This window comes from Adelges cooleyi, unplaced genomic scaffold (assembly GCF_023614345.1).
Source record: "Adelges cooleyi isolate 19-005CV unplaced genomic scaffold, UGA_ACOO_1.1 ACOO_flye_CR_arks_rails_tigmint_CR_PRNA_651, whole genome shotgun sequence".
Lineage (NCBI taxonomy): Eukaryota > Metazoa > Arthropoda > Insecta > Hemiptera > Adelgidae > Adelges > Adelges cooleyi.
The window spans coordinates 2,803,906-2,819,283 of record NW_026096352.1 but is presented as its reverse complement, the minus strand read 5'-3'; the positions used below and the strand labels follow the sequence as shown (position 1 = coordinate 2,819,283).

The following is a 15,378-nucleotide window of genomic DNA, read 5'->3' as shown; positions in this document are numbered from 1 at the left end:
TTATTAATAACAGTTAGTCCTGTTAAAAATTGTTTAACTATATATATATATATATAATATAATATATTATATTAGATATTTTAAATATTAGGTATATGATATTGCGCAACTTCTATGAATAGTAAAGACTGTAGAACACTATTAATGACATGTTTCCACTAATAACATTGCTGTGGGCTATCTATTTGTAGTTAATCAATGCCTTAGATCATTTATTTTTATATGTATAATAAATATAGTGTACCGAATTCCTCAGAATAAAAACGATGCTATTTTATATTTATTAGATTAGATTAGATAAAATCATTGAGTATACATTGACAACATATACTCAATGATAAAATGTATTATTAATGAATAATGGTCCCAGATGAAAACGTTAGCTTAAATGTACTACCATATCGGTTCGCATAGGTATAAACCGCTAAAAATTGTCTGTCTGCTATTGACCCATCTCTCTCTCTCTCTCTACTACACTTGTTCAATACTGATCGATATAAGCTTTTGTATAATGGTTATTACGGTACAAGTAGTTAGGAATTAAAACGTTAAGTTATGCATGGTGATTTATTTGTATACCTTTGGTAGCCGAGGCATTTGCATGCTAATTACATAAAAACGTTAAATTGTCAGTAAAAATGTAATTAAAACTAATGATATATTATATGTTAGAACATAAATCGTAGATTTTAAAATAATAATTGCCAAAACAATAATACAATTAGTTCAATCGACGTTTTGTTTTAATTTTTTTTGAACGGGGTTTGTTTCTATGGGCGTATACATGTGGGCAAAGCAATCTAATGCGTGCAACGCTATGAACAAGACTTTGTCTTGACCTTTACTAAATTATGTTGCGCCAGTAATATTGTTAATTATGGTTAAAATTGTACTACTACAAATGTGTAACATAACAACATAATATATTTTCTTTTATACGCCCTTGTGTGTATTTGAATTTCGATTGCACTCCTTGCATTCTAACTGGTTAGGCAGCTAAATGTTCTCATATCTGGTAACCTCCTTATCAGTGTACTATGGTATACTACTATAACTTTTGATGTGTTATCTTCTTCACAAACACAATAATATTATACTTGTTTTTTGGCTTTTCACAAACAATTTCGCCAATGAAAATAAATTAACGTTTTTTGTAATTTCAACTAAATTAATGAATTCTACTTGGCTTAATAAGTCATAGTGCATTCGGTGAGATACAAAGCGCGTATAATGGGGTTGTGGCAGGTTGACGCTTTAGCTGTACATGTTCATGTCGACCACTTCGTTCATGTTAAATAATATCATCTAAACTAGTCGTATAGATTGTCCATAGTGTTTTTGTTCAGTAAAATTCTTAATTCAATCTCCTCCAAATTATCCAGCATCATGAACTCTGATATAAGCACCAGAAATCCCCAAGAAGAGTACGAGTTAATTCAAAGAATTGGCAGTGGAACGTATGGAGATGTTTATAAGGTAAAATTCGTTTTACAGATCTTTTTATTTATTTATACCTTTTTTCCTAAAATATATTTAGTCTCATTAAATATTTTATTTAACAACCAATTTCAGGCTAAAAGACTTTCAACTTCAACTCTAGCAGCTATTAAAGTTATAAAATTGGAAGCTGGTAAGAAAAAATTTCCAATTATTTAATATTATATAAAAAAAACATTTTTTCTCCATTAATGTTAATTACACACACACACGCAAAATAAAGAAAACATAATTAAATTTAAACATGGCATGATCATGTATTTTAACGGGTTGTTTTATTAAATCCGAGGTAAAGGATTGAGGCTAAATGATGGAATAAGTTACTATTGTATCATTATATATTGTTTAGTGCTATTGTCTGAAGTAATCAATAATATTATATATATATTTTTAAAATTGTATCTTTTGTATTTAGGCGATGATTTTTCTATAATCCAACAAGAAATTTTAATGATGCAAGATTGTCATCATCCTAATATTATAGAATATTTTGGTAGCTATTTACGTAGAGATAAACTATGGATATGTATGGAGTATTGTTCTGGAGGATCGTTACAAGACATTTATCATAGTGAGTTTATTTATAATGTATTTTTTTGTCTGCTAAATTAAAATTTTCACTTGGGGTTGATGATCAATACCTAATCATATGAGTAGTCATATGTTGTCCTGCTTAAGCGATAGTCATTGTCGTACAATAATAGTTAATTGTTGATTAAAAAGGATGTTGAATGCGATGTTGAATCATTGCTACAAGCTTAATAACATATACTTAATAATAGGTGTAAACAAATGTATGACAAATGGGTAAAAGGGGTTATTCATACTCATTATTACACACTAAGTTATCAGAATGATGAATATTATTTGTTTTTTTATTTTAAAAATGTATTATAATCAAGCAAAATAAAAATTTAACTGATAAAAACATTACCATTATCGTGTAATTTAACTGGTCTTGAAGGCCTAAAGCATCATGAGATTTCAGGTTTCTTGATGTATTTGTTTACTGCCAGGGGTCATCATTCTGTCGCCGTTGAGAGAGATGGCGGCTCTTTTTCGTCAGTTGAGATTTCTTGCCCATGACTAAAGTGTTGAATTGCCAACAGTGAGTTCTAAACTCACTAACGCTCTACTCACTTGGCCACTCGTCTTCTATATAATATATATCTATATTAGGATGATTCCAAAAAACCTTAATTTATTATTTCTTGTTATTCTTTTGTGAATAATATTCTCAAGAGAAGAACCAAATAATATATTATATTATTTAGATTAAAAGAAAGTTTTTAATATTTTTTTTAGATTTTCAAAATTTCTAGAGGTGGTTCATGTCGATTTTATATAGGAAGTTAAACTTTTTTTGTTCAATAAAAAATGCTTAAAAAAAAATTAATTTTATACTCTTATTATTATTATTATATACTTCCTTAACAAATAAATACGAATATTGCTTATGCTATGGACCATAATAGCTAAATGTTCAATATTTTGATAAAAATAAAAAAACTTCCCTACAATATTTTTTGAAAAAAAAAAAATGTTTAGTATATTCTATATTTATTTACGAATAACTCTACTAACATACTAAAATATATTTTTTTAATAGTAAAAAAAAAAAATGAACCAGAACTACAAACAAAATAAAACATGTAACTATGTATTTAGAAGTTTTGCTCGTCCCGTATGAATAAATAAAACTAATATTACTTACCTAATAGCTCTGCCAATTATCATAAAACAATTAGTAGTGTACGATATAAATAAAAAAAAAAAATTTTATGAGGGACCAATAGTTGTTTTTTTAAATTAAATTTTATGATAGATTATGGTTATTTATTATTAAAAATATTGTTAACTTATAGTCTATTTATATATTTTAACTTAAAGGATTATTTTTTAACCATTAAAACATTATTTTTTTAATTATGTTATTATAATCAAATTTTTAAAATTTGTATACATTTTTTAGTCACTGGACCACTTATTGAATTGCAAATAGCATACATGTGCAGAGAAACTCTCAAAGGTCTTGCTTATTTACACACTATGGGCAAAATGCATAGAGATATTAAGGTATGCATTTATGTATATGTATATGTATATGTATAAATATATTACACTTGTTTCACGAAATCTACTTGACAGATTATTAAATACATTTTTTTATATTGCATACTGATATTAATCTACATAAATATTGTTATGTTTTATTTATATTTTATTAACGCAGAGGGATATTATTAAAAATTATGTATTATTTAGATATATTTATTATTAGTTACGAAATACATTTAAAAAAAATGTTAATTCCTTACAATAAACTGTTTGCAGGGAGCTAATATTTTATTAACAGAAAATGGTGAAGTTAAATTAGCTGATTTTGGTGTGTCTGCGCAGATAACTGCTACAATAAATAAACGCAAATCTTTTATTGGGACTCCATATTGGATGGCTCCAGAGGTTGTTTAATATTTTTTGTAGTCTTTTATGGTTTTTTAATTTTATACATTAATAGGACTTATATTATTTTTAGGTAGCAGCTGTAGAAAGAAAAGGTGGCTATAATCAACTATGTGATATTTGGGCGGTGGGGATAACATCTATTGAATTAGCCGAGTTACAACCGCCTATGTTTGATTTACATCCAATGAGAGTTTTGTTTTTAATGTCAAAAAGTGGTTTTAAACCTCCGACTTTAAAAGAAAGAGACAAATGGTTAGTTTTATTTGAAATATTAGCTATGTTTTAAGTATATATAAAAAATACAAATATTTATAATCGATTGTATGCTGTTGACGGTTTTCAGGAGTCCCACTTTCCATAATTTTATAAAAGTATCGCTGACGAAAAATCCCAAAAAAAGGCCAACTGCTGATAAACTTTTGATGGTACGACAGGTTAAAAAAAAAAACTAATTTTTGTTCTTGATTTTATAGTCTATGATTTATTTTCAGCATTCCTTTTTTTGTCAAGATATGAGCAAAAGACTAGCAATAGATCTTCTACAAAAAGCAAATAATCCACAGGCGCAAACATTTGCTGAAATAGAACCTGATGATGATGTAATTAAATACAGAAAATTATTTTATTAAATTATGAGTTTAAGTGATTTTTTTTGGCTTTTTATAATTTTTTAGTTTTTATTTTATAGTGAAAATTATAGATATACGTATCTCTTATTATTGGTATAGGTATTGTGTAGTTGGAATTTTTACTAGTTATATTAAAAAGCTATTTTTTTTTCCTTATAAATTAGGTGATATCAAATGTTCCACGACGCATTGCATCAAGGGTGACTGTTGACCACAGAGGTATGTGACAAAATATAATCATATAAACGCATAGTTAATTAAGTTAATTATTTATGGGGTGTAATTCATTAACTAATCATTAGTATTATTTCAGAAAATTTAATAAGCAATAAATATAAATTATTAATTTATAATATTCGTAGAATTTAGTATCGTCCAAATAATATTATCACTAAATAATCGTTAAATTATTAATTTTTGACCTTAGCCTTTTAAATTTTAATATTGATTCACTACAAAGTTAATCAATGATTTTAACTTTTGCGTGAGATCAACCCGACAAAGGCACAGTCTAAGAATATAAAAACTGGGAAATTAAACTGAACTGAAAAAAAAAAATTTGAACATAGACACTATATAGTGTAATTTCATTTTTATTTTCTATATTTTAGACTTTATTATAGACCCACTGAAATTATTTTTACATTAAGAGTGTGATAATATAATCAATATGAACATCGTGAAAATGTGAACGATGCCTTAGATATTTTTTATAGTTTGATTCTACAAAACATTGATATCTTTGTTCCCAAAGTATTTCCATATAAGTCATCTTATCCAAGTTGGTTCTCCAAGGAACTTCGAAGTTAAATACATAAAAAAAATAAATTACATAAAAAATTTAAACGCACAGGCTCTCAAGTAATTTATAATGAATTTTCGGGAACTACAGCTAAGTGTAAATTTTTATCTAAGCAATGCTATTCTAATTATTTAAATGCTGTTCAAAAAAGTCTTATCCATGGTCCCAAGTACTTTTGGAAGTTTGTCAAAGATTAAAAGAAAAACGACTCATTACCAAATAGTATGGAACTAAATGGCAAATGGTCTGAAGATATAAATGATATAACTGAAATGTTTAGTGATTTTTTCTCTTCTAATTATGTCGCTTCGGATAATCCAACTTCATTAAACTCCTATGAAGATTTTCATCTCAACACTTTGTCCTCTTATTCTTTTACCATTGCTGAGATATTTCATGCGTTCACAAAGCTTAACTTAATCACTAAATATGGACCAGATCTCGTTCCTGATATAGTTTATAATGCATGTTTCTATTCACTTTCTCGTCCAATACACTTCCTCTTCAACTTATCATTGTCCTCTGGGATCTTTCCTAGTAGATGGAAGTCAAGTTATATCTCTCCTGTTTTTAAATCAGGGAATAACTCAAATATACTTAACTATCGATCAATATCTAAATTAAACGCTTTGCCTAAGCTGTTTGAGAAACTAGTAGAAAATCAATTATCTGTAGTTTTTAAAAATATATTATCTAGCTCTCAACATGGTTTCGAACTTCCAAATCAACTGTCACTAATTTGCTTGTCTTTTATTCTGATATAATTTCTGCTGTTGCCAGAGGTAGTCGAGTTGATGCTGTGTATACTGATTTAAAAAGGGCATTTGACTCCGTAGATCACTCCATCCTAGTGCATAAATTAAAAATGTATGGTATGGGGGAACCCATGCATCATGGTTTGAGTCTTATCTTACTGGTAGACAACAACAAGTTAAAATAAGAAATATTATTTCATCTAGTCGTAAAGTCACTTCTGGGGTCCCACAAGGTGGGCATTTGTCACCTTTATTGTTTATAATATTTATGAATGACCTTGTTAGTATTTTCAAACATTCACGATGTCTGCTGTTCGTTGATGACATAAAAATATTCATGTACATTAAATCCATAAATGACTGCTTCAATCTTCAAGAAGATTTGCACAGATTTCATGAGTGGTGTGTTTCTAATAGTCTTAGTCTTAATGTAAGTAAATGTTTCCAAATAACATTCAATCGTAGCCGATGTATTGAATATTTTTCTTATAGTATAGACGGATCTAACTTAGTTAAAGTTTCTCATATAAAAGATCTCGGGGTTACGCTTTCTTCTGATCTTTCTTTCAAAGAACACATAACTGTAGTGTATAATAAAGCTTTAAGAACTTTTGGGTTCCTTAAACGTAATTGTTGGGAATTTTCTGACCCAGTCTGCCTTAAAGTACATATTGTGCTCTTGCGCGGTCTTTAGTAGAATACGGTTCTGTCATTTGGTCTCCATATCAATCAGGGTTATCTGACAAAATTGAAAGCCTCCAACGACGCTTTTTAAGAATGATAGCATATAAAATAGGCAAATTCGGGACAGATCTAAAAGTTATTGAATCTAATATTAGACTGACTAGTTTAGCTCATTGTCGATTTATTGCAGATGTTTGTTGGATTCATGGTCTAATTAAAAATACTATAGACTGTCCTGAAATATTAAATATTGTTTCTCTTAATGCTCCTTCCTTTTCCTTACGCTCAAACCAACTATTTCATATATCCTCCTACAAACAGAACTATAATTATTATTCTCCGGTAAATCGCATGTTAATGGCTTCCAATAAAGCAATACATTACAATTACAACTTAGATTTATTTACGATTCCTTTAGCCAGGTTAAAAATGATTCTTAACAATGTCGTTTAATTATTTTTGTATAGTTTTTTAATTAGTGTTATTGTAATTATTTATAATTAATTAAAAAAAAATATTATCCTGTACTCTATTGCCCCATGGACGTTAACTATTTTTTATAGTTAAATAAATAAATAAATAATAAAAAAAAAAATATATTGTGTGAGTTGGTGTATGTTGTAGCATAAAAAGGAATTATGAACAGATTAATGAGATTAGTGGCTTACATTTGACCTAACTATGGGGAGGAGCGTATTTCATATCAAACCTGTTTAGATAACGTGGAGAGCAAAACCCTCCTGTCCATATTATGGTAAACTACAAATTGTACAGAATACCGATTTTTAAACCCTTTAAAGTTTTAAGTAATAACGATAAATTAAATTTGTTTAATTATTTACCACCATCAGCAAGAAATAATGTTAACTTGTTTTCTTTCCACCAAATAACATCTTTTATGGCTACTTACGGATGATAACAATATGATGAATCTTTACTTTTCCTTACAAAACTACCTCACTCGGCGATTAAGAATACACATCGTCTTACCCAGTGCATAAACCCTTTTATAAATTTAACACAGTTTACGCATAAAGTATTGTCTACTTTAAGAAAATGAGAGTATAATATTTAAAGATGATATGCATTAAACTGTTATAATGAATTTTTTTCAATTGCTATAAAACTTATCATCAACGTACGATTACAATGTATCTTTCCAACTACCCTTCAAAAACTGATAATGAAAATAAAATACTACACGTATAATTTTGTAATCCTAAGTTTTCTAAACTAAATTCTTACATTTTTATTTAATATATAGAATATGGCATAGATATTATAAAGTTATAATATAATATTAAATTATAAAGGATGTTATTGTATAATGTATATCATACGGGCAAGGTAAATTTTCCACATGGGTGGTTCTTATATAGATTTTAGGAGATTTTTTATGTATAAGCCCTGCAAATAGGTTTTGAAAAAAAGCTCAATTTTTCAAAATATGTATTTAAATTTATACCTTCTGTTTAAACAACAAGTTCGGTATGAACATTGCAGTTATGGCTCCAAACTATTTTAACCATTTTTTGCTCTACTTAAATGTGTTTTTTTTATGTTAAAAACGATAGTGAAGTCAGATTTTGTACATCAAAATTTAATGAATTAATTTACCATATTTTTATTTTATATTAGAAAGTGCTGATAATGATTCAAATGCCTCTCATAATATTAGAAATGAATCTGCCACAATTCTAGACACTAGAAATTTGGGAGTTAATTCTAGAAAAAGCGTATTGGTGAGTATTGAACTAATGTCAATTATAATTTATTTAAATATATGTTTTAGCTTGACATGTCTTGATTAACCTATTTAAATTAAATATTTTTTAGCGCAATAATGACTGTGATAATTTTGGAGAATTAGACTGTTTATCGACTGAAAAGTAAGTTTAACGTTTTTAATATGCATGTTATAGTAAGTCTTTACATAGTGAATTTATAATTTAAACATTTTTCAATATATTATCCTTACCATACATCAAATAGTAATAGACAGACCACAGTGTATGATTTTTGGCTACTCTGTTTTTGAGCTGTCACAATACTAAACCATGCATTTGTGGATTCCATTCGTTGTGTCGCTCAGCGCTCAATAGTTATATGCTATGGGTTTTCTATTTATGTTTAATCATTGTTTTTAAACTGATAAATCTGTTATATTATTACTGTTATTTTTATTTTTTTATGTATATTAAAACTAATTTTAACTGATCTTTTGCTTTGGTTGCTCTGCATAAAGTTTACTAAATCCTTTCAATACCCAACTGTTTTTTAATATAAATTGGTAGTGTATAACTGGGTACTATTTCAAAATGTTTAATACACACTATAGTATTTCATAATTTGCATTACCTTTTATATTTAACAATTAATTGTTTAATGGTCCGGCTTTTTCCCTTATATCTTTTTAATATTATTTATTCACTAATATATTTTTATGTTGTTTACACATTTGTATGAGAAAATATTATTAATTAATTTTTTCTCTGCAAACCACAACATTTTGCTATTTAAGATTTGAAAACTTCCAATGTTTCATAATATTTTAAGTGAACAAATTATTTGTAATTTAATTTTTCACTTAATCCCTCCCCCCCCCCCAATAATATTAATGATAAAATTTGTATTTTATTCTTATAGAAGATTTGTAGTAGGACATAGGTATGAATGTGGTAAGAGTATTTTAGTGGTTTTATAGTTTACTCTTAATACTTATCCATATTATAAATATTTAATTGATACGACAACTTACAGCTTTTCTATTAGGGTCCGTTGTACAATCTCAAATCTAGCAAATGTATTTAAATAAGTTAAAAGATCCTTTTTTTATCAGATTTTTGTACATTTTTAATTTCTACAGGAGTCTCCTGCAAAACATAGATGAAGAACTTAAATTGAGGTATGATGGATGTTTTTTTGTCATTTTCGCACCAAACAGTTATAAAAACAAAAATAAATAAATTGTAGACTTAACAATTTACTTTCAACTATTTTTTGTGAAAAAAATGAGCACATTTTACAGAATTGTTTGTCGTCTAATAAATAACTGATGCTTACTACACAACTTGGTTGAAGATCGACTAACTTGATTTTACTTTTTTATGTTAATGTAATACAGTTTTAACTGTCAAAGCGTAAAGCTATAGGTAATGCTTTTTTAGCTTAAATAATGAAACATTTTATGGTTTTTGTGTTGTGTTCTTGTATTCATGAACTTTAAGGTTGAAACGGAATCGGTATTACTGCTTAAAGTTTGAATTATCTGCCTCTTGTGCACAAGCAAGCAAATTATAAAAACATATTGTACAGCTGGCCCTTACCACCATTACCTTGCTAATATTTTTGTTTAATATATAAGTTTAATAATTGTTAATTTTTTTTTTAAGAGGAGATTATAATACTGTTTTTAATGAAGATAATAATGAAAGTTACGAAGACTTGTAAGTATTAGCTTCATTAGTTAAGTAAGTTTTGAAAAATAATATATTTAAAAAACAATTATTTAGATCTACTTTACCAATGCCTGATAACACTGATACACCACCTGTTCCTCCTCGCCGAAGAGATCGTAAACGACGTACTTCTCCTCCTAAACCAATTAGCAATGGTTTACCACCCACGCCCAAAGTCCACATGGGTGCATGCTTTTCTAAGGTAATATTAACCCTTTTAATTTAGATTTTAATTTTTGTTTCATAACTGAAATATTTAATTTATTTTGTTATTTTAGTGAATAGCTTTTATCTCCCATATGCACTATACAACTTTATACTACATTAAAAATTAATTAACATATATTTTAGCTTTCTCCAACATTTTTTTTTTATCAGGTGTTTAATGGGTGCCCTTTAAAAATATATTGCACTGCCAGCTGGATTCATCCTGAAACTAGGGACCAACATGTGTTCATTGGAGCTGAAGAAGGCATCTATAACCTTAATTTAAATGAACTGCATGAAACTGCAATTGACCAGCTGTATAATCGACGAACTGTTTGGTTGTATGTTATTAAGGACATTTTAATGTCATTGTCGGGTAAAATTTACAATTGATTATACATTTTTTTCCTTTAGTGGTGTTAACTAAAATATATTTTCTTAGGTAAGACAACTCAACTGTATAGACATGATCTCTTAGCCCTACACGGGAAGCAAAGTCATAGATTTTCACAACACATGACGAAAATCCCTGAACGTTTGATGCCTAGAAGGTTTGCTTTTACTACTAAAGTACCAGATACAAAAGGTTGTATAAAATGTTGTGTTGGCCGTAACCCATATAATGGTTACAAATATTTGTGTGGAGCTATGTCGAGTGGAATATTTTTAATGCAATGGTATGACCCTCTTAACAAATTTATGTTGCTTAAAGTGAGTTAACCCGATTTGAAATTTGATTTCACTTTTCATACATAACTTAATACTAACATAGATATAAATAAATACTTATTTTCAGCATTTTGAGTGTACTTTGCCATCGCCACTTAACATTTTTGAAATGGTTATAACTCCTGAGTTAGAGTATCCCTTAGTTTGCGTGAGCGTAAAAAAGCCAATTGGTCCTATCAGAAAATCGATGAACTTAAAATTAGAATTGATTAATGTCAATACTGGTGCATGTTGGTTTTGTTCTGATGACCAATACGATTCGGATAATACTGGTTAGTGTTATTTGATGCATGATTAGTTTTCAAGTATAATTAAGTGTGGTGTATTTATTTTCACCAACAGGAACGGTTATACAAAGAAGAGACATAATGGATGTAGTTTGTGTATGCCAACTGGACACTGACTCATTTTTGATATGCTACAAAAGTATATAATATTGTTTATTGCATTATAGTTTTTCCTTGTAATTAATAGAAAAAAATTATTTTTGCCTTCTCTATGTTTGCAGATGTTGTTAAAATTATCAACTTACAAGGCAATCTGAAGCAAGATAGAAATCAAATAAACCAATTGTACTTTGACTTCAATGTTGAATCTGTTGGTTAGTAATTCACATTATATTTAATACATTACATTTACATTACTTTTTTTAAATTAGATATTATTAAATCTTAATATACTTATAAATAAAATAATATACAATATATAACATGCATAAGTTATATTGTTCTCTAAAATCCTTTCAGGGGCACACAAGGCTGGGGCTGGGAGCATATGACTGCTTCCTATATTCAGGTTATTTGGCCTTCTGTATATAGTGTAACTTTGTTTGTTGGCCAATTCTATGTTTAATTGTTTTTTCTAGTTAGCCTCTACAACCTTTTCAGAAGCGAAATTAATGGGGTAGGGGAACGGTCAGTGTGTTAAACACTCCTAGTTTTGGAATAAACATCCACTAAATTGTTTGGGTTCCATATAAAAAGTTGGTTAAGTAGGGGGACATTATAATATTATAAGTTTAAAGCACACATTATTTTTTTAGCGATAACACCCCTGATTCTTATAATTTGTTCATGACTGAATTTTTTTTTTCAATTTGTATTGTAGTACAAAATTTTGTTTTTCAGTGCGTTTGTCTGATAGCATATTGGCATTTCATAAGTATGGAGTTCAAGGTCGTAGCCTTAAAAATGGTGAAGTTACTCAGGAAATCGTAGATAAAAGCAGAACATACAAACTTTTAGGATCCGATAAGTATGTATATCATAATTCAAAACTTGTAAATAGCTTACATTTTTTAAAATAATTAATATTTTAAAACAAAACTAATAAAAATATTGAATTACTTAGTTATCACTTATCATAGTAAATAAATTACACACTTATCAACTCATTTTTAATATTTGTTAAGCGTTAAATATATGCATTGCTTGCAATTTAATAGCACATAATAATATCTGTTCAAAATATGTATGTATATTATTTTAACATATATTTTTAGAATTTTAATTTTGGAATCTCACATGGTTTCCAAAAAAACAGATGACAGTGCGGACTTGTACATTCTTGCTGGACACGAAGCCAGTTATTAAACTTATATACAACAAACTATAATATTTTCACATGTAGTATATTGTAGTTTTTTAATTAATACAACAAAAATTCATCTTGATGATAATAATATTAATGATAACATTAGTGTTATGGTTTTATTTCGCGTCAAATGAAGTGGAACAATATCAAACATATAAATAATTATTAACTAATTTGAACTCTTTTCTTGAAGGGTTTGACAAATATTCCATTAGGCATAAGAATAGCTTAATATTTACTTTTTCCTTAAATTGACATTCGAATACTAATTTTAATACTATTACAAATTATTGTGTATATGTTTTATGCTGTTATATTGTACACATAAATAATTCGTTTAATCTATGAAAACAGTTAATTAAGGTTGTGGTCAAAATAAAGTTTATACATATTAGTATTTATATATTCTCATATTATATTATTATTTTAAACAAAATGTGTATATGCAACCGAGCCATAATAAAATGATAGTTGTGCTTATTGTAAGAATTTTAATAATTTTCTTTAATATATTTTTTTAAATGTAGAATTGCAAAACCATTAGTACATTTATATTTATGGGAATTGTTTAATTTTAAAATCTTCACGGTTAATTTTATGATTTATTATTTAAATTATAAACATATATTTTAATATACTTGTATATTTATGTAGTTTAAATTTTCGGTAAAACAAATATCACTGTTAAAAAAATTAAAGTATTTTTTTTATTTTATAGTACAAAATACTAATAATATAAATAATAATACAAATGAGTGTAACTAGATTTTACTAGATTTACGGAAATTGTTATATTATTAATTATTATGTAAATTAGAGTAGTATATACCACCTGTTCTGAATTTTTGTATGTACTTTGTTGGTTTCCAACATATTTTGATACAACTTATTTGGTAGATTTGATAGCATTTTTATCTCTACATAATATAATTTTCTATCATTTTGTCGAACAAGTCGTTAAAAAAATAAAACCAAGGATTTGTAGTGTTAGTTCAATATAAAATTTTAATTTATTTAATAATTAATAAAGTTACAAAATGTTTTATAATTTTGGCAAAGTTCTTATAGAGCTATCGATAAACTATAGAAACCTCATTGGATTGACTATTTTGAACGTACCTGATAAATTTTTTTATAAAATAAGATTACAATTAATTTTTTTTTTCAGGCACAAAACTGAAACTATTTAAGCTAAACTTAAAACCAAATGACTTATATGAATATAATGAATTATATTATTTTTAGTGTATAATACTATAATTATAAGGGGAAAAAACGAAATACATATATGGATTTTTTTGGGAAAATAAAAATATAGATCAGAACAAGCAGTATATACATACTACTTCTAATAGTCTATATTAGACAAAGCGAATGACATTAATGTATATTTTTATTATCAATTTCAATGACTTAATTTTAATGTGTATATATATAAATATACATTTATAAATATTCACTATGATTAATTAGATTGTATTTATATTGTTTTATGAATATGATCGATTGTTACCAATTTTATTATTGTTGTTATGAACTGTTAAATAAAGTAAACACCTGTAAGTTCACAATGTTTACTTTTATAATTACTACTAATAAATGCTCATATCATTATGTATATTACATTATATATAATTATGTTTATTTTATGTATGCAATGCGATAGGGCCGATACGTTTTAAATACAATTTTATTCATTTTACTGAATTATTTATAATGCTGTAACAAGTTTCTCGGATTTGTGAGATTTAGTGTATTCACTATTTTGTTATATCTAATTGATTAGTTGGCATATGAAAATAGTTCTATCTACACTAAATTATGGTAAAAGTCCCTTTCTCTCTAATCTATTAACTTTCTGTAAAACAATAACAAATAATATAAATTTGGACTCACAAGATTATTTGTATCGAATTTCTGGTGTTCTTTAAGTATTATACACGGTACAGTTTTAGAATAACTAAATTAATCAGGCAATATGTACAGAAATATAAACACCAATATTTTTTTTAATTTTTGTTACCAAATCAATAAATGACATAAGAGTAATTAATTAAAATCGTTTAATTTAACTATTAGATTTTTATCAAAAAATAGTAAAGTAACCGTTATTTATAGTATACGGTTATTGTTTTTTTATTCTCGAGTGTTTATGTTTTGTTTTGCAAGAACTAATATTTTAAACAATAAATTTTCTAACATTGGAGTTATTAGTATTTTTTGGACCGTATTATGTATTATATTCATGCATAAGTGACCGTTTCTTGGAATCGCTTTCGTTGCCCTACTGCAATGTTATAATACACAAAAGGCCAAAGCAAAAATCAATTCGATCAAACGAAACAAAATATAAGAACAATAAATACTAGCAATGCGATAAAAAAAAAAAATCTTTCTGGACAAATTTAGTTCTTCTTGATCCAAAAAAGACATAAAAAATATCGAAGGCCAACTGGGACATAGCAATATAAATAATAATATTATTATACAATTGTCTTCGCTCAACGATAACGACCTATTGCCATTTTACCAGACTCGTTTCCAAACCATTAAATATG

The 15,378-nt window shown here is 27.0% G+C and overlaps 1 protein-coding gene across 2 annotated transcripts; it reads left to right on the top strand.

Annotated features, from left to right (window-relative positions):
* The first annotated feature begins 1,089 nt into the window (after window positions 1–1,089).
* Window positions 1,090–13,304, top strand: LOC126844574 (mitogen-activated protein kinase kinase kinase kinase 3). 2 transcript variants are annotated; one of them, XM_050582863.1, is made up of 21 exons: window positions 1,334–1,476; window positions 1,573–1,630; window positions 1,913–2,068; window positions 3,470–3,573; window positions 3,832–3,960; window positions 4,034–4,215; window positions 4,307–4,388; window positions 4,455–4,562; window positions 4,757–4,811; window positions 8,472–8,575; window positions 8,670–8,722; window positions 9,700–9,738; window positions 10,226–10,279; window positions 10,346–10,493; window positions 10,670–10,874; window positions 10,941–11,209; window positions 11,295–11,499; window positions 11,570–11,653; window positions 11,736–11,828; window positions 12,355–12,481; window positions 12,729–13,304. In XM_050582863.1, exons 1-21 carry the CDS (start codon window positions 1,387–1,389, stop codon window positions 12,817–12,819), a joined length of 2,436 nt encoding a protein of 811 aa, XP_050438820.1. In that variant the 5' UTR covers window positions 1,334–1,386; the 3' UTR covers window positions 12,820–13,304. The 2 variants fall into 2 exon arrangements, with proteins under 2 accessions (XP_050438819.1, XP_050438820.1); XM_050582862.1 differs by lacking the exon at window positions 9,700–9,738 and having other exon boundaries at window positions 1,090–1,476; window positions 12,729–13,301.
* Window positions 13,305–15,378: the final 2,074 nt, after the last annotated feature.